Genomic DNA, 23,190 nt, shown 5'->3' on the forward strand with positions numbered 1-23,190 from the left:
TAAAATTTAAAACCTGTTATCGTGGAAACAGCTCTCGCTATCAATAGCTTTTAAAAGGCTGATTCTTATTAAATCCCTCAAATGTTATCAAGTATGATTTTTGTATTCTTTCTGTGATGTAAGTTTGAATTTAACAGTAATTTTTCATAGCACTTCAGAAAGTTCAACTTTAAAATTATGTATTGATTTGTATGTTTAAAATAGTAATATTAATAGCATTGTAATAATCCCTAAACTCCTAGTTCTCTAGCTGTACTACATACAACTACAGAAACTACATGGTTTCTCTAGAAGCTATAGACAATACACGATTCTATTTTTTAATTCTCCTTTAGTTACTACATATGAGGCCATTAATCTCTCTTTTTTTTCCCCGTCTTCTTTGTAATGCCATGATTTGGATCTGGAAACTTGAGCTACTACTACTTTTTTTGCCTTTTGTCTTTATAGAGACCAAGTTCTCTTACATGCAAAGAGTGGGCTTGCCCTTGTTCTGAAGCTAATTGTAGTACCAGTGTGGTAAATGACAGCTAAATAAATGTCCATATAAAAGTCACTGTAGGCTGTTGTGCTTTGTTAGTTCGGTCCTGATGCCTTTGTGGATGAGTATGGTCTGAGAAGAGACAACTTTCATAACTTTGTAGAGGACTGACAGGTGGATTAAGAAGTCCTAATTGCTTCTTGTCCCTTTTTGAGGCAGAGCTGGAACAGAGCTTCTGTCTTGCTGCTTCACTCTCTTCTGGGCTGCAGCAGCCAATGGTAAAATTTCCAATTTGAGACTTGAGTCCAGTCCTCTAGTTTCTGGAGTATAGTGTAGGGGAAGAACTCTTGGTCAGATGCCCTCTGGCTTAAGTTGGAAGTGAACCTGCTTTCATGCCAACAAGTATTACTCAGTTAAGAGGCAACTGTGGCTGATAGCTGTTGCTTTTTATTTAGTCATGTCTCTTACTGAATTTTGAGAGACTGATACCTGACTGTATTGTAATTTGCTCACGTTGTTTGTGTCAGTGGGTTGCCTGGGTCAAAATCAAGCCAGGGGCAAGTACATGATATAAATTTAATCAGATATAAAGTTACAGAATCTGTAGCACAGTTCAAGTTTAGGTAAGATCGTTATTTTTAAAAAATACGGGAAAGAAAAACTGAAAAGAGCTTGAAGGCACTTAAAATAGTTCAGTGTACAGTTTGACTGCTTGACACTGTGCTTGCACTACTTAAAATGCCAAAGGCACATAAGGACCTAGCATACACAAACATTCACCTGGAGTAAGTTAAGATATGGATGTGGTATGTCAAATTGTTCTCATCCTATGGCATGTGTGAGGTATCTTACCTCAGTCACAGATAATGAGTGACTATAAAGTTGCTAATCAGGTAAAATCATTTTGTAAGAAATATTCTAGTTCTAAAATTATAGTTTAACTATTTCATACTTACAGTTCAGCTATCACTTTTATAGTTTAAGTGGCACTTATTCATCAAGTACGTAATTTTTTATTCTCAGAGTTGCAATTTTCTGGTACCAGCAGTTTTGGTTATTTCGGTGCTGCAGTCCACGAGCAGTGCTCCTAAGCACTGTTACCTCTGTTGACACCGAGTCTCCTCTCCACCGGGTGCAGGCCATTAAACCAGGTGTTTTATTTAGACCCAACTCACAGCACACTACTTTACAGAATCATAAGTCCAGCTGTGTTCTTCCTCATGATTGTCAAGACTCTGAGTTTGATGGACTGGAGTGTACAGAACAGAGCTTTTATTTGAAAGATTGAGGTTGGTTTAGTTCTCTGTGTTAACTTGCTTGTTGGTCTGCACTTGGTTCATTCCATGGGAATCCTACAAAATCTCTGCTTTTGTTGAATAACTAGCACACATCTTTCCTAAATTAAGAAATATTGTCAGACTTACTGTATCTCCCTTTCTAATAAATCTTCTTTACTATATGCTTTTAAAGCCCGTTTCCCTTTCTCTGGGCAGTCCATGGGAAAGAGATCTTTTCCTCGTGGAGAATAGCATTCTGATGAGTCTTTTCTATGGAGGTCTGTGTTTTGTTAAATAAGCAGTAATGATTCTAAAGAGGATGAAATTCCTGGTTCCTTTCTGTGCAACTGAATGTACTTTTGAGTGGAATCTCTTCATGCTTTCTGTGCTTTTGAAGAGGCTGTATTGTATCACAGTACTGGTTTGACCATTGCTTGTTAAATGTCCTAGTAAGCCTAATGCTGCTCTGATCTCTAGCTGCTATTCAGAATCCTACCTTCTCAAACATATATTGCTTTCACAAAGTAGTATGAAGCAGCAGAATAGTTCCTTTTCATGAAGAAAGCTTTCTCCCCGGTATTTTTGCCTCTCCGAAAGCTTTTTGTGGGATCTTTTATTAGTGTCCTAGGATTAAGAGTTGTTGTACTTTAGAAACAACTGAAAATTTTGCCAGTTGCAGTCCACAGAGTTCACGCTTGAACCACATACAGAGGGCAGCAGTATGTGCAATTTTTGATCGTTGTGTCACTTATTGTTGCAATCTTTGTTTCTTGCAGTGCTTGTACCATGTCCTAACAGCACAGGTACACCCCTCCATGAGCACTGATCTGTCATTAAGAGCTAAAGAAAAAATTCATTCCAAAGTGCCTGTTGGGTGCACACTAGAAGAACCATCCCTTAATATGTACCAGTTGTTGAAGGTTTTCTTTTTTGCCTCAACCTTTTCTTTGGCAAAAAGCAGGAACAGAGCTTCCTTTTTAAAATGTCTCACTTGTTGCCTGGTTATGGTACTGGAAATATCAGGGAATATTTGATGAGAGGTTTGTTGGAGCACGTGTCTACTATGCACAGCTACATCATCTTTGTTACATCTATACAACAGTACTCAAGTCAATTTTAGTTGCTTTGCCTCTTGTTAAAGTTCCTTTGAGAAGGGATCTGCCTCAGCCAACATAGCAACCTAATATAAGTAATAACTGTAGCCTGCTTTGTTAAATTATGTGTAGGGAATAGTCTGGAGCTCATGGATTTTGTTTTTTTTTTTTATTTAGTTGAGTGTCACTTAGTTTTGATTTGTCAAGGGGAATCATTGAAGGCATGGTTTTACTTACATCCAGGCAGGTCCCTACTGTCACAAAGAAGCACTTTTCTGTATGAAATCTAAAGATGAAAGAGGGATTATTCCTGTCACAGTAATTGGTACAGTCTTCCAAGTATGTTGTTCACTCAATGTGACCTGTGAATCAAAGTAGTGCTTCTCAAGAATGAACGAACTTGAGGTTGGGCTGTGGTTCTAATTTCCTTCATTACCTCAACCACAGGAGGTTAGAGTTCCAGCAGTTGTGCAGTCTTAGTAGGCTCGAAAGGATCTAATCTGTACAAGTACTGTGAACAAACAGAATTGGATTCTGGTCTCAAACCATGTAACTCTTTTCTGAACAAACAGTGCAATCAAGTAACAGTTCTCTTTCGTCTCCATCAACTGTGGATTTTAAATTTCCTTTTTTTTTTTTTTTAAATCAAGCAACAGAGTAAAAACGCAGAAATATAAAGTTATCTACAGGCTAGAGATGTTTTAAAAGCAATTATTTGGAAGAACTAAGTTGGATTTTCTGGAAAACAACTGCCTGGGTGAGGCTAACAGCAGCGTGAACAGGGATCCCAGAGTGCTGGGCATTTGGCAGGCTACTGGAGCAAGGAAGAAGGTTCTGGGGGTGGTACAAGGTGACATAATTAATTTTCTGGGTTTCTGTCAGTAGTCTCTAGCAAAAGACTTTATTGAAACACTTTCAATCTAATTTTTCCTAGTAAGGACTGAGGCGAGTGGGATAGGAAATATTGACATCTCTATTACCTCTAAGGAAAACTCTTCAGGTGATGCATTAAGTTAGCTTAGGGTGATTTGGTTAGTGCTGATATGTGAATCTTGCCCAAATGTGCTTGAGAGTCTAATCTGTCTCAGAGTATTTAGGAATTGCCAACTTCCATGTTAGTGAGACAGGGGAGGAAAGAGATAAAAATGCTGTAAACATTAAATCCTTTCTGAAGGATTTAAAAGAATTGTCTGGGTGGTGCTGTTTGGTCGTTCTGTGGCTATCTTCTGTTAAATGTAATAATGGTTTTATTTATTTATTTTCACTCATCAATTTAGTCACCACTTGATTATAGATCAGTTTTATTTCTGAGTAGGTTATTTTTATTAATGGCTTTTGTTTAAACTCTGGCATCCATTAACTTGATATCCAGATATATAAATACCATTGGAACTGAGGGAACTAAAGAAAATTGCTTTGCAATCTGAAAAATAGAGGCAGCTATCATTTAGTAGGATGTAGGATGGTGGTATTTATATTAAATCATCAAGTATTTTTTTTAAATATTGGTTCATTATTTTAGTTTTCTCCTGCTTTTGAATGCAATAATACACCATTTACATGTACCTTTTATGTTGAAGATTAATAGTAATTTAGAAATGACCGGTCTTATACAGTATGACTGTTCCTTAGTTTCCAAAATAGATTGGAATGGTCATATTTTGGCAATGGTGGTGTTAATGTTTGGTTTTATTTTTTTTACGTACTATTTGATTACATGCTAAAAGCTTGCCAGTTTTTCTGCAATTCAGATGGTTTGTCTTAAAATACTACTTCTCATTGCAAACCTTGTATCTACTGGATCTTGAGTATGCTTACTTTACTCAGCAACATTTTTTTCTTTTCCTTTTTTTTAGGATGTAGATATGATGGATCAAAATGGAATGACACCTTTAATGTGGGCAGCTTACAGAACACATAGGTAATATGTGCAGTTTTGACTTTCTGTTATTGTTAACCAAGTGACCTATAGTAGTGACTGTTTTTCTGATTTTTATTTGGAAGGGTTTTTTCTGTTGTTGTTTAATTAGTCAGTGTTCTTTCCACAGTTACCATTTTATCTTTCTTCATTTATGCTTATTGTGAGTTTATCCCAGTTGGCAGCTCAGCCCCACACAGCCACTTCCTCACTCCCCTCCAAGTGGGATGGGGATGAGAATCATGAGGGTAAAAGTGAGAAAACTCATGAGTTGAGATGAAGACAGTTTAATAGATAAGCAAAATAAGGCATTCATTCACTGCTTTCCATTGGTAGGCAGAAGTTTAGCCATTTCCAGGTCACCTGTAACGATTACTTGCCAGGGCAGATATTCTAATTCTTGATGTCCCCTGCTTCCTCCTTCTTTCCCCCAGCTTTCATTGCTGAGCACATTATATGGTCTGAAATTTCCTTTTGGCAGTTGGGGTCAGCTGTCCCAGTGTTCCCTCCCAACTGCTTGTTCACCCCCAACCTGTAAGCACTGCTCAGGAATAGCTAAAACACCGGTGTGTTGTCAACACTGTTTTGGTCACAAATCCAAAGCACAGTGCCATGGGAGCTACTTTGGAGGAGATTAACTGGATTTCAGTACAGACTCAGTACAATGACTTATTAAAGAGAGAAGACATTATGAAGAAGTACTCAGTAATCCACATCTTCCTGGGGAGATGATTGGAAAAAGTTGGTGAAGAATAACACTTCTCCAAAGGGCAAATTCGTTTTAATTAAATTCCTGTTTGGAAGGATGTGTCTCCATTGATTGTTGGTAGACTAACTTTTACCAATACCTGCCATTACCAAGCTTATCATCCTGTTTTTCTTTTCATCTTACGTATTGTGAAGTGGAAATATAACATGGTTTGAACTTTGGTTGTCTAAGTATACGATCATTTACCTTTTTTACAAATTTGTTAGTAGTGTTAGATTTTGGTAAACACAAAACCAGGATTGTATAGCAAATGTGTTTCGTGACATCCCAGAACAAGCGTCTTACTGACCTCCTTTATAAGTCAAGAGAATTGTGGTTACTCTTTGGAGGGAAGAGAATTTGAGCCATTCATAATCAGCAACAATGTCACTTTGCTATTGTATAGTGTACCTGATCAATGATCTTCAAAGAAATTGAATGCATGAACAGTAAACTGGTATGTATTTGAGTTCATCTTCTGTAGATCTAACAAGAATTTTCTTTTCTAGTGTGGATCCAACGCGATTACTACTTACATTTAATGTTTCTGTTAATCTTGGAGACAAATACCACAAAAACACAGCATTGCACTGGGCTGTGCTAGCAGGAAATACTACAGTTATTAGTCTTCTGTTAGAAGCTGGAGCTAATGTTGATGCTCAAAATATTAAGGTAAACACTTGGTCTGTTTTTATTGTAAGTGGTTTGAGGCAGAAATAAGAGAACCTATGATAAATCTCAAGAATAGGTTATTGTTGTGGGTATGATGGGATCATGAAGATGGAGCAAAAGCCATGACACTAATATGTCATTTGGAAATCAGTTTTTCCTAAAAGTGACACATAACCACTAGATCTGCACTTCAAAATAATGTATCAATGATTATGTGTAAATATATGGGAGTGGGGTGTGCAATTAAACTGCATGTATGAAGACCTGTGCATTTGGAGCAAAATTGGAAACCTGACTGACTTTCTTCTAGTGAACTTCTGAGGTGACTGTTTCTTGGACTGAGATGTGAGACAACATCTCTGCTCTCTTCCAGAGAGCTGATGAATGCTCTAGTCTGTCACCAAGTGTCAGTAAGGAAGTTGAAGGCCTGAAAATACCAGTAGGTGTAAAATAAGAAAACGGACTCTTTTTTTGCATCTGAACTCTAAGTTACCTGATTACCAGAACTTCTTAACAATGAAGCTAGATTTTGCACTAACAGAGCCCATCTCTTGTGTATGTTAGACCAGCAAGACAGCTTTTAGAATTTCTGCTATAGACTTGGAGTCTATAAGGCTTCTCCAGCCTTGGAAGTTGTACCTTTTGAATGTAGTTTTATCCATTGCCTCTGAATATTCTATGTATCAAATCAGATGCATTTTGCTACCTAAGCTGTTTCTTCTGTGGTGTTGGAGAAGAATTCACTTTTAGAAAAAAATTTCTCTACTCAATTTCTCTTCAAACATTTGTATTTTCCACTTAAAGAGTGTTACAGATGGAGTGGTTACACTTGAAAACAGAGCTATAAATCTACATTTATAAAATATTAAATACTTAAATAAATTTGTTTGACCTTTTGCCATTTTTCCTACTGATTAAGATGGCCAAAGCCTATTTTGCTTGGCCACAAGTGGTAGAAATATGCAAAAAACTAACATACACACCGATTTTCTGTAAGAACATGGAACAGCCTTTTCAGGGTGCAGTCAAATTTTGTTAGGTTTGTTCTAGGTCCTAAATGCACTTTAAAATATCAGAAATACTCATGGTCATGAATGAAAACTCATTAGAAGGAATCACATGGCTTTTCACATGTTTGAAACAAATCAGCTAGCCTCTTGCATGCAGTGGTATGAATAAATAATAATTATTCCTGGTCTGTAAGGTCAGTTGTGTGGGTGAATTATGCTTCTAGGCTCGCTTCTTGTGTTGAAAGGCTTTTTTCCTATGCCACCTAATGGTAAAAAATTAAGATATTTTTGTGGGAAAAAAAGTCAATGTGTCATACCGATTCTTCTGACAAACTGATTAGTGTGATTAGAGTTTTAAAATCATCACCTTACTTACATTTTTGGACTCTTATGAAATCTGTAACAGAAATTCCTGTGCTTGGCCAAGTGAAAAAGTATCTGCTAGCCTGAAGCAGTTCATGGTCTTACCTTCTTTATTGACAGACAGCAGCAGTCAGTAGAAAAATACATTTTTGAACCTGCTGGATCATGATCTTTCCAGTCATGCCAGAAGACATGTACCTGGTTTGTTTAACCACTGCCTATCTTCTGCAGTGGAATCTAGGTTTCTTGAAGATCAAAATCATGCAAGGAGAGGCAGTTTTGCCATCCAGCCAGTGGTTTTATAAGAGATGCTGATTTAAGTGGTAATAAATATATAGGAAACATAAAAATTTGGTTGATGTTTATAGGTATATAGAAACTCAGTTTTGTGACCCTCCTTTGACTGTTCAGCAAAAAAGTTTTCTTTGAGCCAAAACCCAGTTGTTAAAATGTCTGCGTCGTGTTCCCTCAGAAATAAAAGGAACTGTGAAAGGCTCCTTTCTGATGCAGTCACTTCCAGATTTCTGTAGCACTCTCTAGTGAAGTCCTTTCCTCAGATAGCCCACAGAATTGACCAAGAACGGTGGTAAGACAGCTAAGGTTAAGGAAATACATTGGCTGAAAGCCATTCATCTTTTTCAAATTATGAAGTGACTGAAATATTAGAAGTGAGCTCTTGTTATCAGTGCTAGGCAGTCTGTGTTAGAAAGGCACGTGCTGCTGGCTGCCTAGGCTTGCACAAGATTGGGACCAGTCATCTCAGTAAGGTCTTATTTACTTTGCATGACAGTTTGTGAAGTATTTGAACAATAGCACTTTAATTCTAGAGCGAAGCTTGATACAAGGAATGAGTTTGTCCTCTTTGTGTATTTACCCCATTTTGTATTATGCTGTACAAGCAAACAATACTTTCCTTTTGGTAGTAAGATTTTTTTTTTTCCTTTTTGAGAACTAGATTAATGTTGAAGCTGCTTTCCAGTAATCAAAGTAGAGTGGGGTTTTTTTTGTTTGGTTGAATTTTTTGTTAAGGAAATTATCTTATACCAGCAGACAGATTGAGCAGATGAGGACAGGATTTCCCAGGGATTTGTGTTCTCACAGGGGGCTTGGTAGAAATTTGTAAATCTTATTTTAATATAAGCAGAAGCTCCTTTTTTTACTAGAGAGAGATAGAGATCTGAAAGAGCTCTTATGGTTTAAGGAAGATTTTTTTTTTAAATCTGTTAATGAATCATTTATTGAACTTTAGATATAGTTTCTTGATTATGCAGTGTATCTTAGGCTTGTCCATGGAAGTCTACATGTAAAGTTCACTATGGTAGTGACTCTTAGATAGAAAGAATAATCTGAAATACTTCCAATATATACTATTGAAGCCTTATGGCTTGCTGGCAAACTTAAGTGTGTTACTAGATTAAGTTCCCCTACATATGATTTTTTTTTTGTTTTGTTTTGTTTTGGTTTTTTTCTGTCTAAGCAAAGCAGCCATCCACTGTAAATACAAGGAAAGTACTAGAGTATTAAAATGGCCAGTGTAGTCAAAGACTTCTTTAAAGCTCCCTCAATTTTTTTATCTAGGCAGTTCCTAGGTGTCTCATGGCCCTCTAGTGGAAGGGATGCTCAGCTGGACCCCAAGACAACTTCAGGATTTACTTGGGAGATCAACTCCCAGAGGGGATTGCTTGTCCACAGGTAATCTTTACAGTCTGGATATATAAGGTGATATCAAAACAACAGCATCTCTGGAGTTTCCCATATATTAGCTATTAAACTTGTGATGAAGCAGGCACCATAGTTTGATTTCAGGCATTTCTGTTGAGGATGGAGTTAACTTAATCTGTTTTTTAAACATCTGGCTAAATAACTTTGAAGCCACGTTAAGTCAAAAGGTTATTCTTTTTTACCTGATTTTGTTAGTTGAACTTCTCGCACAGAAGAAGCGCAAGGTCCTGTTAAGTAGCAAAAATCTTCACTTCATAATCTATAGACTGTGCTATTTACTCTCCTAAAGATGTGGAGCAAGATTTCAAAGGCAAAAATGACAGTTAAGTATTCAATTCCCATTGTCTTAACTGTAGTTTTTAATCTTTGAAATCGCTTCTGTCTATAGTAATTATTGCCCTTTCTGGGTAATTTCAGTTTCTGGTACCTGTCTGTACTTTTTTTTTAGGAGGGGGCCGAGCGATGGAGGATTCAGCCATTTTTCAAGCCTCCATGAATGGTTTGTTTAGGAGGGGAGTTAACTCCAGTAGAAGAGAGGAAGAGTCAAATGCAAAACTGAAGCTGGAGGTACCTGCAATTGGTTGTCTCTTGCCTCCTCTATAATTTTAGGTCCAGTCAATAACTTTCATTTAGCTCTCTTGCTAAATGTTTAAAAAACAATAAAATCAAGTCAGTTTGGTAGGCACCTTTGGCCCCTGTATCTCTCTCTGTGTTTCTCTTTTGCTTCATCTGTCTCTGAAAGTATGGAAGAAGAAACATGGACCATTGCTGGCTTAGCACCCAAAGTCCATGAAACCCAAGCTCAGCATAAAAGCTCAGAGTTTTGAAAATAGTTGGACATGAGCAATCAGTTTATTCTTTTCTGTTTTCTTCCTGGGACTTTAGTAACTGAGATGAACATAGGAACATGAAGCTTGTGGGGAAAAAAATCCTTTTAGAAGTGACATCAATCTGCCAGAAAGGCAGAGAATTAATTGGGAAATGAAGCTTTAGACTTGGGAGTTACCATGATCCAGTGGGTCACAAGTTCTTATTCTTTGCTTGATTTCTGCTGCCTGTCAATTGCTGAGGGGGAAGCACAGTCTTTCATTTACGGACTAGTAGACTGTGTGTAGATTAGTGAAACATAGATGTGTTATGCCAAAGGCAACAATTACTGCTATGTAAGGACATACATCTTGTGAGGATCATACATTTAATATTCGACTTGTCCACGCATGTGTAGTTATGAGAGAGTGGAAAAAAACCAAAAGGAATGAATGATGTTTGGTGTTAAGTATGCCAGATTGTATCTTAAACTGATTTAAAATGTATTATTTTTACCAACCAATCTTCTGTTTCAAAAGTGCTCTGAATGCATTTTCTTTTTAAATTGGATGTTTCCCACTTTTAAACCCTTGACAGGGAGAATCACCACTTGATCTTGCAAAACAGAGGAAGAATGTTTGGATGATCAATCACCTACAAGAAGCAAGGCAGGCAAAGGGATATGACAGTCCATCCTTTCTGAGAAAACTAAAAGCTGATAAGGTAAGTGGTAGTATAATACTTGCGTAAATCAGTCTTACTACTGCTTTTGGTTTGGAGATGTGTGTTTGTTTAAGGGAAACAGTTCAGGACTGTGTTTTCCCCACATTTCAGCTTTAAGAAATGTCTTTTTGTCATGACAAAAGTAATTGCAAGAGAAGAAAAATGTGTTTTATTCAAGGCAGGTGGAAAAAAAGCCCTAAGCCTCCACACACCTTTAGTTTTATGCTAACCAAATGCTAGGAAAGCACCAAGTGAGTGGGTGTTTTTGGAGTTAGCCAGAACTTTCCACAGCTGACTGTCAAGTAGCTGAGGAAAGAAGCATTTTGGGTATCCTGAACTCTGATCTCCTCTCTAATTATGCATTATTTTGTCTTGAATGAAAGAAGCAGTCAGTCTTGGTAGTGTAATGTAATATATGAATCTCTAATGTGGAGGCCTTTTGCTTCTCAGGTTATTACTTAATACTGCAGATAGGAGGAGGCAGGAAATGAGGGTGTAAGGGGTAATACACTGCTTTAGCATGAAAAACTGCTCTCCTGCCCATTGTTTGGTGACTTCTACAGAGGTAATGTTTTCTTAGTATTCATCACAACACTCAGGTAGAGTGTTGTGCTGGATATTAAGTTTTACTAATACTGATTTGTTATAACTTCTTGATTTAAAGATATATTGCATCAAGGTGCTTGAAGTACTGGCTACAGCCTGTGCTTTAACCCTGTGGAACTGTAACAATGCAGTGATTATTGACCTGAAGTGATTTGTACATTGCATTGTGTGTACATGTGCATTATCACTGTGCTTTGAATATCTGGAAAGAGTTCTCTGCCCTCATCAGGAGTTGTACCCATATAGTATAAGACAAAAAAAGGTCCTATCTTCATAGTGCTTCAGTATGACTTTATTACTTATACAAGTGTAGTCTTTAGAGTTCACTGAGATTGCTGTGCGCTGTGTAGCAGTTTATACACTGACAGACTCTTAAAAAACCCCTACTGTTGCCTTGATTCTGCATTAACAGCGAAATCTTTACAAGGCAGTTCTAAAAGAACAAAGTTACTGATTTGTTATAAAATTCTAGGAAGGCTTATTTTCCTTGCAAATTCTTTAAAGATATGTAAATACAAGAAATGAAAAATTTATCAAGATTCATTCCCCAATGTCAAGCTTCCTGAAAATTTAAGTTTTTGTGACTGTCCTGTTTATTAGAAAATATTATAATAGTCTGTTCCTGAAAATAGAGTTACTTACTGGTATTTGTTTCTATGTAGGAATTCCGTCAGAAGGTTATGCTGGGAACTCCTTTCCTAGTTATTTGGCTGGTTGGGTTTATAGCAGACCTAGACATTGATTCTTGGCTCATTAAAGGGCTGATGTATGGTGGCGTTTGGGCTATGGTGCAGTTCCTTTCCAAGTAAGTGTTTTACCAGGACACTGTCTGTTTAGTGTGCGTGTATTTTGCTGGCATTTTTACTTGATAGTCTTAAATTTCTACTTGTTGGAATTGTTTTTTATTACTATTTCTGGGAAAGATCTTGTGCAACTTTAGCTCATGTGATGCTCTGTTGTCTTGCAAAACATATGGAATTACCTTTGGTGAATACCACTGAGCTAACAGAAGCTAACAGCAGAACAGAAATTCAGTCATTATCCAGAGGAGGGTGCTGAATGTCTGTCTACAAAGAGTTATCAGCATGAATTTTGCAGAAAGCAGTCAGTGGGAAAGTTACAGCAAAGTAATAGAAGAAAAATAATGTGCAAGTGTACTATTACAACTTTCTGTTTTGCTAGTTAAGAATTTAAATACCCAAAGACATCTAAAGAGAGAAATTAAGTCAGAGTCAGATTTTGTAGCTTCTGTTTGTGTGGAAAGGGGTGGCTACTTTCCAATAGTGTTTTTTGTACATTTTGTTACCGATCATAAAGAATTTTAGTTGTGATTATGGGTACTTTAAATATATGTAAATGCCTCTACAAATATATGTGCACACATACACACGCACATATAGCCATGTTCCAGTGGATTTTCAAGATCTGTAGAATACTTCATCTATCCTTTGCTTTTTTTTATCACGTGTAGCATGTATAGGAGCCCTTTTTGTACCTCTGTGCTTAGAACATTCTGCTTTTCTGGCATTGGATGTCATGTTTATTAGAATCACTTGGTTCTCTTTCCTTTCTGTATCAAGAGGAAAATATGTCTCTTGCTTAAACCAAGTTCAGAAGATTTTAGTGAACTTAATACACCACAAGGTAGGTGGAGGGTCATCAAGCTTTTGCAGGATCTTGGAGATGATCTGTTTAGTGTTTTTGTCATCTCTGAGGCTGTGCAATTTGCTGACTTCCTCCCACAAAAATCATTTGGCAATGCAAATCCTCAACCGTGCCTCCTACAGAAAGGCACAATAAGATTTTTTTGTCTCTGAAGATCTGTGTTCTGTCAAGTTTTATATTTTTGACCTACCTGACATGTTCAGGATTAACATTCTCTTTCTCTTACTAACATAAGAGAAAGGATAACTTTCTCTTATCCTTTACTTAATATCTAGTATAAATCCTTTTTGAAATGTTTTTCACAAAATCCAGTTTCAAATTAAACTTCTGCTGTTGTTCTAGTAGTGCTTTCTTTCCCTGTTGAATTTTAGCTAATCTGCTTAGCTGTGTTTTTCTCCCTGCTTTCACACACACAAAAATGCACAGAACTCACTGAAAGATTAGTGCAGAGTAACTCCTGTGTGTCCAAATGTATATTCACTAACTACTCATCACATTAGCTCATATTCCTTATAGGGTTTTCTCAAAAGACCTAAGGAACTTCTATTAGAGAGAGATACTGCAAGGAAGTAAAGAAACAAAATGGAACCTACTCCCTGCACACGTTTGTGGCAGCCCTGAGAGCACCACCAGCACAAAAAGCAGAGTGGATTAATATAACAATGTTTAGACAGGCAGTACAAGAAGTTTTATTTTCGGGAGTTTACCTGTTTAGAATGTGGCTTTTCCTGTGGTTCATAGCAATTTTTTCTTGAATGTGGAGTAACCTAGTCACTTTTTTTTTTTTTTAATTAAAGTAACAACATTCTATCTTAGAACTTGGCAAATATAGTGATATGGGAAATGATTTAATCTGGGGTTTTTTTGTTGGCAACTGTAACAGAAGCAAAATATTCAGTAATCTAAAATATTTCAAGGCTGATACCACCATGATCTCTTTAGTTTTTCTTACTGAAGTAGTTTTAACATGCCATTTTCATTGTATGGGTTTCCAAAATGCCTTTAGCATTGGAATCTCAAAAGTAAATATAGTTTGCAACCACTGTCCACGTGGCTAGGAATCTCACAGGTTCCTAACTGCCTTCACAGTGTAGTTTTAGCATGAGTATATACTTATTCTGCCTTTATTGGCCAGTTCTTGACAGGTTGAAAAAAAGGAAATTCTCATGAACTTTGAAGGAAAAAGTGAGGAAAATGTATTTTGCAATATCCCATATAGTATATATTTAAACAGGAACTGTTTTTCTAAAGCAGCAGTTCAGGATTTACTTTTTGTAAGTAGAAATTTACCACGTGACATTTTTCCTACTTTACAGGTCATTCTTTGATCACTCCATGCACAGTGCACTGCCTCTTGGTATATATTTGGCTACGAAATTCTGGATGTACGTGACGTGGTTCTTCTGGTTTTGGAATGATATCCTTTCTTTGTGTACACTAATTTTTTTTTATGTTAATAGTATGAGGAACTATCCAACTATATTCTACAGATAACAGTAAGTAAGCCAATAAAAATTTTAAAAAGGGGGTCTCCATTAAGCATTGCTTTCTATATTAATGGTAATTATTTTATTTCTTTGCTTTGGTAAGTGAAAGATTTTCCTCAAAATTGGCTTATAGTAGTCTGCAATATTTCCTGAGCTTTACATCATGTCTTATGTGGGAGAATATTACCAACTCTACAAAATATTCTCTAGCTGTGAGGTGACACAGTATAATTGACTGCATTTTCTAGACCGTACTTTTCAGAAAATTAGTAGACCATTTCGTGGTCTGTATTAATTCCAATGGAATTAGTTTCATATTTAGTTCTTCCTAAAGATTTTGCAAATCCCATACAAACTTTAGATATGTTTGAAAATGTATGTATAAACAACACTAGATTACAAAGATTCTGCATATGCCCATCTTTTTCTTGCTTCGATTGTCTGTCTAGATATGAACTCTTTATACTCATGGAGGTAGAATTTGATTCAGAGTTCACTGAGTGAGGAATATCAGTTTTCCCCCACAGATTTTTAAATAACTTTCTTGGGTATTGTAATTTCAGTAGCCAAGAAAACAAAATAGAGATTTGGTGCTTAATACAGTTCTTACAGCTGTAAATTGTTGAAGTGAACTTTATGAGGATCCTGGCTTGGATTTTCTAGAAACTGGTTTTTTTTTCATTAGGGAAGGAATTGCCATGAAATAGGATCATAACAGAGCATACCTTTTGGCATCTTGTTAATATGTTTTACATCCTTAGCTAAACAAGCCTTGTATTTTTGGGTTGAGAGTGGAGAGGAGACCCTGCGCCCATGCTACCTTTAGCTTCAATTCTGACAGTGTTTGTGAAGGTGCTGCTCTGAATAGGAGTCCCATGTGAATGGAAATGACCACTATTTCATGTTTAAAAAAACCCCTTAAAAATAAAAAAATTATATCAATATTAATGTAAGTATGTCTTAAAACAGTTATTTAGAAATACTGGTCCTACTACCAGTCTCTTTGCCTGGTCTGATTTTCTATGTTTTAACTCAAATTTACTTACTGGCTGCAGAATGAGGAAAGCAAGTACAAAATGAATATGAAAAACATTTTAAAAAGTAGTAGTTAAAAATAGAAACTTATGTTTACCAATGCTACTACATGTTTTGGGTTGCAAATGTTGATCTGCTGTGAAATTCTTTCTTGTGCTAACATAACATCAGCTTAAACCAAATCTAAGAAGGTGTCCAACTTTGATTTAAAGTCCTTGACTACATTAAAATGGCTGCACAGTCAACGCAACTCAGTGGTGGCCTGTATTACGGCTGTCAAATTGTGAGGCTTTTATCCTGAAGCTCATATTTCCTTCATATTTGTCCCAACTTGCTTAGATTTTTATTTATGTTAGTGTTCAGATTAAACAGCTTGAAGTTCAGCATATTTTTTGGTCACAGAATAATGTTAATTGCCCACTAGGAGTAGTAACCATAGACAACTGGTTACCCTAATAAAGCCTGACTTCAGAATGTCAATAAAATACTGTCCTGTTTCTGTCCTGAGCTGGTGTCTCGAAACCTTTGCAACAGTCTTTTTGTACACAGAAGTAATAGTCTAAAACCTTCAGTTACTAATTGCTTTCATTAGGGCTGACACAATTCTCTGACAAGCACTTTTAGAGACTTGAGTGCCTGAGGCCTTCTTCCTTTAATTGGTGATTTTTAATTGGAAGTCTTTGCAATAAGATTCCAAATTCATTCTTCTTCTGGAAAATTGCCCTGTAGCTTTATTGGATAAAAGAAATTGCATGCCTGCTCTAATTTTGTAGCATGAGGCACAGCATTGTGGTTGGAGAAAAAATTCTTGCGTTTTTACAGCTTCATAGGATTGCTTACAGCAGACTAGAGTACTACTTATATTCTATAATGTTCAAGTGATAAAACCTGCCCTGATAGTTTTCATGAATTCTGACTGTCTTTTGCTCAGGGGAAAAAAGTTTCTAACCTTAAAGAACTATCAGGAATTGCCTTGCTGGAACTTTATGTTATAAATAACATAAAGATCTTAACTGCTGCAAGTGCTACTTTAATCTTTGTGTGTTTGGTAAGAATTTTCTTTTTTTGTAGATATGTTGAAGGTGTCTGGAAGATCATCAGGTCTTGTGGTTTTAATCCTAATGGGACAAAAAAAGGTAGTTGATAAAATGTATCATAAAGAACAAATAAAACCAAAGATTAACAGTGCATTTTCTTGAATTTCAGGGTGGTCACATGAAAAATAAGGCTCTAAATTCTAAGGTTTAATGATGTGCCTTCCAAAAGACTAATCTTGAAAGTGTACCGAATTTTTTTGTAAATGTTTCCATTTTGTTGGATTTTTCTCAGCAGCTTCTGAATCTGGTGTATTTGTTAAAATAGAGATCCCATTCTTGCAGGGAATCAGGAAGTTATGGTTTATGTATTTATGAGTCTGTAGGTGAGTTTATTGTCCTATGCTTCCATGCCACTGTTTTGGTGCTTCCTTGTGACTATATTTTGCCCATAACAAACGATAGTTATGTCTTGCTCTGTTAATGTATTCTAGTCTCCTACTGTTTGGAGAGTAGGGGGAAAATGCCCTCAAAAATCTTACACACTAAATCACTATATTTTAATTTAGTCTTATTGTTAAAAGAAAAAAGCCTTATTTAAAATTGCACTTTTAATAATGTGAGACTAGAATTTCACATTTTGTGCTTTTTCATTAGCATTTATAGGTAGAATGTTTTCTCGTGTCCTGTAAAAGTCCAGGGCACGTGTACGGAGTTCATATCTCAGTTGTTCTTGCAGTCTTTTCAGTTCCAACTGAACAAATAGTGCCTGTTATGTCAGAACATGCCTATACTGCTCTGTTTTTCTAAGATGTCAGAGTTTGCTGTAACCCAAGATATTCACTGTATTTTGTTTTGTTTCTGCCACTTCTATTTGGTGCAAATGGCAGTGTGCAGTTTTGATTAAGTAAGCTTTTTTTGTTATAGCATACTAGTTGCAATGCTGAGATAATGAGATGATATAAACCAATTTATATTTTTAAAAATAATTCATCATTAACTAATACTGTATTGATTATTTTATTTCAAATATACTTCATGTATTGCTGGGTTTTAGGTTTTGCACACTTTTTCAGTTAGGCATCATTTTAAAACTGGGTATAAGAGAATTCATGATGATTTTCATGCTTTCACAAAGCTGATACAATAGCACAGGATTTTAAAAACTGTAACAAGCTAATTGGTACAGTTAAGCAGTTCTAAAAAAATGCCTATTACCAAAATTAGTTTCAGGAAAACAGTAAAAAGCCTTGCATGCAGAAAGAAAGAAGCCGGCGACCGTGTTTCTAGAGGAACCGAAGGCCCAAAAAATCCAAACTCTGGGCCCAGCTATCCAGAACTTCTGTTCCTATGTCTAAATACTTTTTCTAAAGTAAAAAAAAAATATATAAAAAAAAATCTGGGTTAAAGGAGATACACTAATTTATTTGCAAGCTACGGGATTTTTTTATGTTAGATAGGAATGGAGGTATAGGGGTTTTTGCAGAGCTTCAGTTAATTACAGATTGATTTTGTCTAATAAATACCCAGTAAAATGAGGCTTCTCATGTAGCTATCTGATGTTGTCTACCTGGACTCTTGGATCCAGATGTACAGCTGTTATGAGTTGAGGTTCTGGAGCATCTCTCTAATGAGGACAGGCTAAGGGAGTTGGGCCTGTTCAGCCTTGAGAAGAGATGACCAAAAGGGAACCTCATCAATGTCTATAAGTATCTGAAGGGAGGATGGCAAGAGGATGGAGCCAGGCTCTTCTAATGGTGCTAAGCGATGGGATAAGAGGCAACAGACAGAAACTGATCCACAGAAAGTTCCATCTGAATATGAGGAAGTCTCTTGTATTTATTCTGATAATTAAAGGATATTGATCAGGACTAGAAGTAGGAAGTTTTAATGGGGTGTTTCTATTTTGTCTCTCTCAGTGAAAACTGGGGGAACTGCATAAAAGACAACAAACTGGTGGCAAGGCAGAAGGTGAATGCTTGCTGTATTGTGCATTTTTCAGCCTTTAATAATGTAGTAATGTATTTTTCCTTGTAGTTATAAATGAGGATGGTAGGGCAAAACGAGGCACTCTCTGGAGAACCAGTTCCCTACTCTGAAGCTATTGCAAACCTACAAGGGTTTCTTACATATGGAGAGTTTTGACAGATGTCTGTGATGCAAGATGATAACTTCACAGGGGAGTTCAGCATGATTTTAGATACCTGGAGGGTGAACATCTGTATTGAAGTTTAATGTTTAATGTTTAAGCACTCTTCATAGCCAGTGACAAAGAATAACCACTTGTAGGGCTCTGCTTCTCTGACCTAATTTAAATATTTTGATACTGAAGTTAGGTGGGACGTGGCTTTTTTCCTTTCTGATGTGTGTAAAGGCATACTGAGTGATTTACAGTGGGTGAGATGAATCCTACAGCTGGAGTTGTTTATCCACATCACATACCGGAAATATGCTGGAGAAGAAAACTTTTAACTTCTTGTGTAGTCTCCCAACATCTCCCGTTGTAAAGTAATATATGCAGGTATCCCCAGAAATGCCAAAGCAGTGGAAAGAATTCAAAAGTTTATTTAGAAGACCAGAACACAAGAATCTTAAAAATACCTGACAGTGCTATTGAAGCACCAGGCCCCAGGGAGAAAAGGCAAGTTCCCACCCTCTCCAGGGCCTTTAGTATCCTCTCTGTTTTTCCCCCGCCTTCCCAAGGCCTCTGTACGTCTGTTAGGGTTGTCTTTCTCCAGCGTAGCAGAGAGAGAGATAACACAGCTCTCTGCAACCCCCTCTGGACTGCAGAAGGGGGGGAAAAAAGTGCCTTCTTGAGAGGGCACTTTGCAGGCTTCCTAAGCGAAAATGAGTTTCTAGCTTTCCCATTACAAATTCTTCCTAAAGCACAACTATTCTACACCCATCCTCAGCACAGAAGTACCTTATCTGCCACCATTTACATTGTCAGTGTTGCACTCATCTTACACCACTGTGATGAAAGGACAGGAAAAACAAACTGTGGGATGTCTTTTATGTTCTCTCTGTATTTAATGGAGTAAAACGGGGGAATGTAAGTTCAGAAAATTAACAGCTTCTTTATCACACAGGTTGTGCAAATTTTACTTAGTAAAAAAACAATTCCAAAGCGTTAAGGTTATAAACCCCTCATACTAGATAGAAAATAAACTGTTTTTCCCTATATCTTCTTTAAAAGTCTAGACATGATGCATGGTAATTAGGAATGGGTCATATAATTATTTTCAATTGTATCTTTATTGTTTGTAACAGGCATCTGATTAAGGTACTTTTAGTGAAAAAACAGTTTAAACTGTTGCAGTAAACTCCCTAGTGATTCTTTTAGTATTCTAAAGAAAATGTAATCTATCTAGCTAGACAAATCAGCTGAACTGGCTTATTCTTGGCAGCAGATAGTTTTAGAAAAAAAAATAAGAAGAAGTTGGACTGTATAAATTTTGAAGTCAGGGCTTTTCATCTGTAATGTATGAAATAGAACTGTGAGTGTTAAGGTTATAGTATAGCTATGTTTTTTTCCCCTATTATAAACTAGCAGGAAACAGCTTGTTAGAGGAAAGATTAATTAGCCTTTAGTGAGATAAATCTAATATTCTACTATATAAGATACATTATTAAAATTTTAATTTAACTTGCCAATATTTTTTATTACCAATTCACAGCCAGTTCCTCCCCTGAACAGGAGGAGAACAAAAATTATTTGGAATACACTTCACATGACTGAGACTTTGTTAGCTTTTCAGAAGTAAAAAAGAGGCCTGCTTGTATTTGTTCGCATTTCAGGGTTCTTTCTCATCATAAGTTACTTAGATCTGTATGTATTTATTTAACTTTCTCAAAATGTAGTGTAATTTGAGTGTGCAGTGATTTGTGCATGAGTAGTAGATGTCCTTTTTACTCGGACAGTGCTGTAGAGGCTTCTGCCACCACAGCTTTGTCAGGTATAGGGCATCTCCTTACGCTTATGACTTACAGCAGGTATCTTTAGTCGGTTTAGTCAAGTCTTTTGTAGGTTTATCAGAATACATAATTTTCCACCTTTTGTGGAAGAGGCATATCTGAAGTATTTGGTTTTTCAACATCATTGCTAAGAAATGTTTTAATTCTCTGAAGAAATGTCAAGTGCTCTAAGACTACGCTCTAAGGCATATTTTATGGCAAGACATTCAATGCAGGAAATGTATTTTAATACAAATGGTTATTTTCTGTCTTTATATGGTAAGTGATTTTATAAACACTTCAAGAGAATAATAAATTCTGTGATTTCGTACGTATTAAACATATTAGTATGTTAAAAATAACTGTCATTGATGTAAAATATGGGTACTGCCTTATTATAGGACCAGGTTTCAGACACCACCTTTCTTGGAGATAAGTGGTGTTGGGAGAAGATTGCCACGCAACACTGGTCATTGCAGCACAATTCCTTCTATGGCTAGAAACAGTCCGTCCTGTGATCTCACAGGAATGTCAAGCCACTGAAAACATAGTCAGTCAAATGTCTATCTTATAAATAGAGCTCTGAAATCTTTGTGAAAACAGGAAATAGTTATTAAGAAAATAAATTTCATGGGATTTAATTTAATTAAAAGAGAAAATAATTGCAAAAACTGAACTGTTGTTATTCTTTAGAAAGATAAATGCTTTAGAAACGCCTTATGGAGCACAGCATTCTTGAAAGTAAGTTTTGAAGTTTGAGCAATAGAAAATAGTAAGTACCAAACTAGTTCTTACAGCAGTGCTGAATTTTGTTAATTCAGAAGACAGTGACTCGAGGGCTCTAGTAAAAACGTAACTAAATTTAATTTTATTTTAGAATTGTCATTGGGTATGTTCAGGAGGAAATTTAGTTTTATACTTTAGATTCCTTGACTGTAAACACATCTCAATTTTTTCTTTATACATCTTCCATTCCTTGCTAATAGTGTTGCACTTTTCTACAATTTTGGAAAATCCTGGAAATCTGATCCAGGAATCATCAAAGCCACGGAAGAACAAAAGAAAAAGGTAAACCCATGAGATATATGAAATTTGTTCTTCAGCAGCCTTCCAGCAGCCGATCAGAGTAGTTTGCTGTCCAGTACATTAAATTTCAATAAGTTGTATAACAAAAGGTTTAAAATGTTGTAAAGTCTTCCAGATTTCTTTTTTTTTTTACATGTGGAATATATTTCAAGTCTTACCGATGCAAAATTGCATATTGGTCATTTTAAGTAGCAAAATAAAATGTTTCAGATGTTTGTTATTCTAATAAGTCATACTCTTTCTTCTGTGTTACAAAATAACCCAAGTCACTCTTAATATAGTTCAAAAGTATAGAAAATAGACAAAGGTTTACAAAGTATAATGATGCAGCTCTACCTTGAGTGCTTCTGGGTCTGCATGAAAGTTATATTTAAAAGCTATTCATCTGCTCTTGTTCTGTTCTCCTGAGCTTTGGGATTTTGCTTGTGGACAGTACTGAACTCCAGTGTTGTGCAACACGCCATGTACATTCCTTTGTGAGTCTGTAGTGTAGTGGTATACTCCCACTGAAATCAGATGGACTATTTATGAAATTGTCCAAGGTATCAAAAGTCATGCCAGCAGCATTAAAATCAGAGTAGATATGTCTTACATGGTTTTTTTGCTGTCTATTCATCTGGATAATATACAAAAGCTTTCTTGTGAGGGAGCCCTTTATTTTCAAGTCCTTTACTGGGAAATGTTGGAGCAGCGATGGGAGAAAGAGTGAGAAAGGGATGCAAAGAACTGGAAGTTGGCAAGTTGCAAGAGGGACCTGGAAGGGCTTATGAATGTCAGTGGTTGCTTGGAGAGGGAATATGAAGGGTTACAGTGGGGGGGGCAAGGATACTGTGCAAATAGTAGGTGGAAATATAATAATCAAGGGGAAAAAAAATAGTGCAGCTTTCAGACTTTAGTATCAGCCAGCTTTTACTGGTTACTTTGAGAAAAAGTTTCTATAAATTTTTCCTAACCATTTTAGTATTTTAGAGGAAAACTATGATTTCAGTCAAAGTACCTTAGTGTTCATCATCTAATTAAGGAAGTTATCTTTGTATTGCTATGATGAGAAAATAATTGTAAGGACTATTTTATTGCTTGTGCAATGAGAAACCAGCTTGATGAAACAATATATGTGGTTTGAAAGGGAGAAGTAGATTAATCTGTTTGCCATTAAGCTATTTATGCTGAGAGAATTCCTTCTAGTTCAAGGAAGGCTATGCTGGCAAAAGATGTTTTGGGGATATTTTCCATATGTTGCAAATGTCATTTATGTCTCACATGGCATGTTTTCAGCTGCTGAATTTTAAAAATTTTAGGAAACCATTTAATGGAGTAATAGGTTCCTTCTTTTCCAACAATAAAGTGGGTACTGAAGGAGTGTACAAAATAAAAATACTGTCATTTAGTGTGACGACCTTTAAGAATATCTGTAAGAGGAGGTTTGGTTTGCATTATTTATTTTCTTTCTTGAAACTTCAACATCTGAGGAACCTCTGTAAGGAAAGCCTGTTTTTAGAGTGGCAGAT

General features: G+C 36.3%; 1 protein-coding gene across 3 annotated transcripts in view; it reads left to right on the forward strand.

Annotated features, from left to right (window-relative positions):
* ZDHHC17 (zinc finger DHHC-type palmitoyltransferase 17) overlaps positions 1 to 23,190 on the forward strand; it is a 68,726-nt gene that overhangs the window by 33,403 nt on the left and 12,133 nt on the right. For all 3 annotated transcript variants that reach the window (XR_004357125.1, XM_032688154.1, XM_032688155.1), the window contains exons 6-11: positions 4,709 to 4,773; positions 6,028 to 6,190; positions 10,690 to 10,815; positions 12,084 to 12,226; positions 14,403 to 14,503; positions 21,540 to 21,664. Coding sequence is in view for 2 of the 3 variants with exons in the window: in XM_032688154.1 (XP_032544045.1) it covers positions 4,709 to 4,773; positions 6,028 to 6,190; positions 10,690 to 10,815; positions 12,084 to 12,226; positions 14,403 to 14,503; positions 21,540 to 21,664 (723 nt within the window). In the remaining variant the exon portion in view is untranslated. The remainder of the gene's footprint in view (positions 1 to 4,708; positions 4,774 to 6,027; positions 6,191 to 10,689; positions 10,816 to 12,083; positions 12,227 to 14,402; positions 14,504 to 21,539; positions 21,665 to 23,190) is intronic.

The sequence above is a fragment of the Chiroxiphia lanceolata genome, chromosome 5, assembly GCF_009829145.1.
Source record: "Chiroxiphia lanceolata isolate bChiLan1 chromosome 5, bChiLan1.pri, whole genome shotgun sequence".
Lineage (NCBI taxonomy): Eukaryota > Metazoa > Chordata > Aves > Passeriformes > Pipridae > Chiroxiphia > Chiroxiphia lanceolata.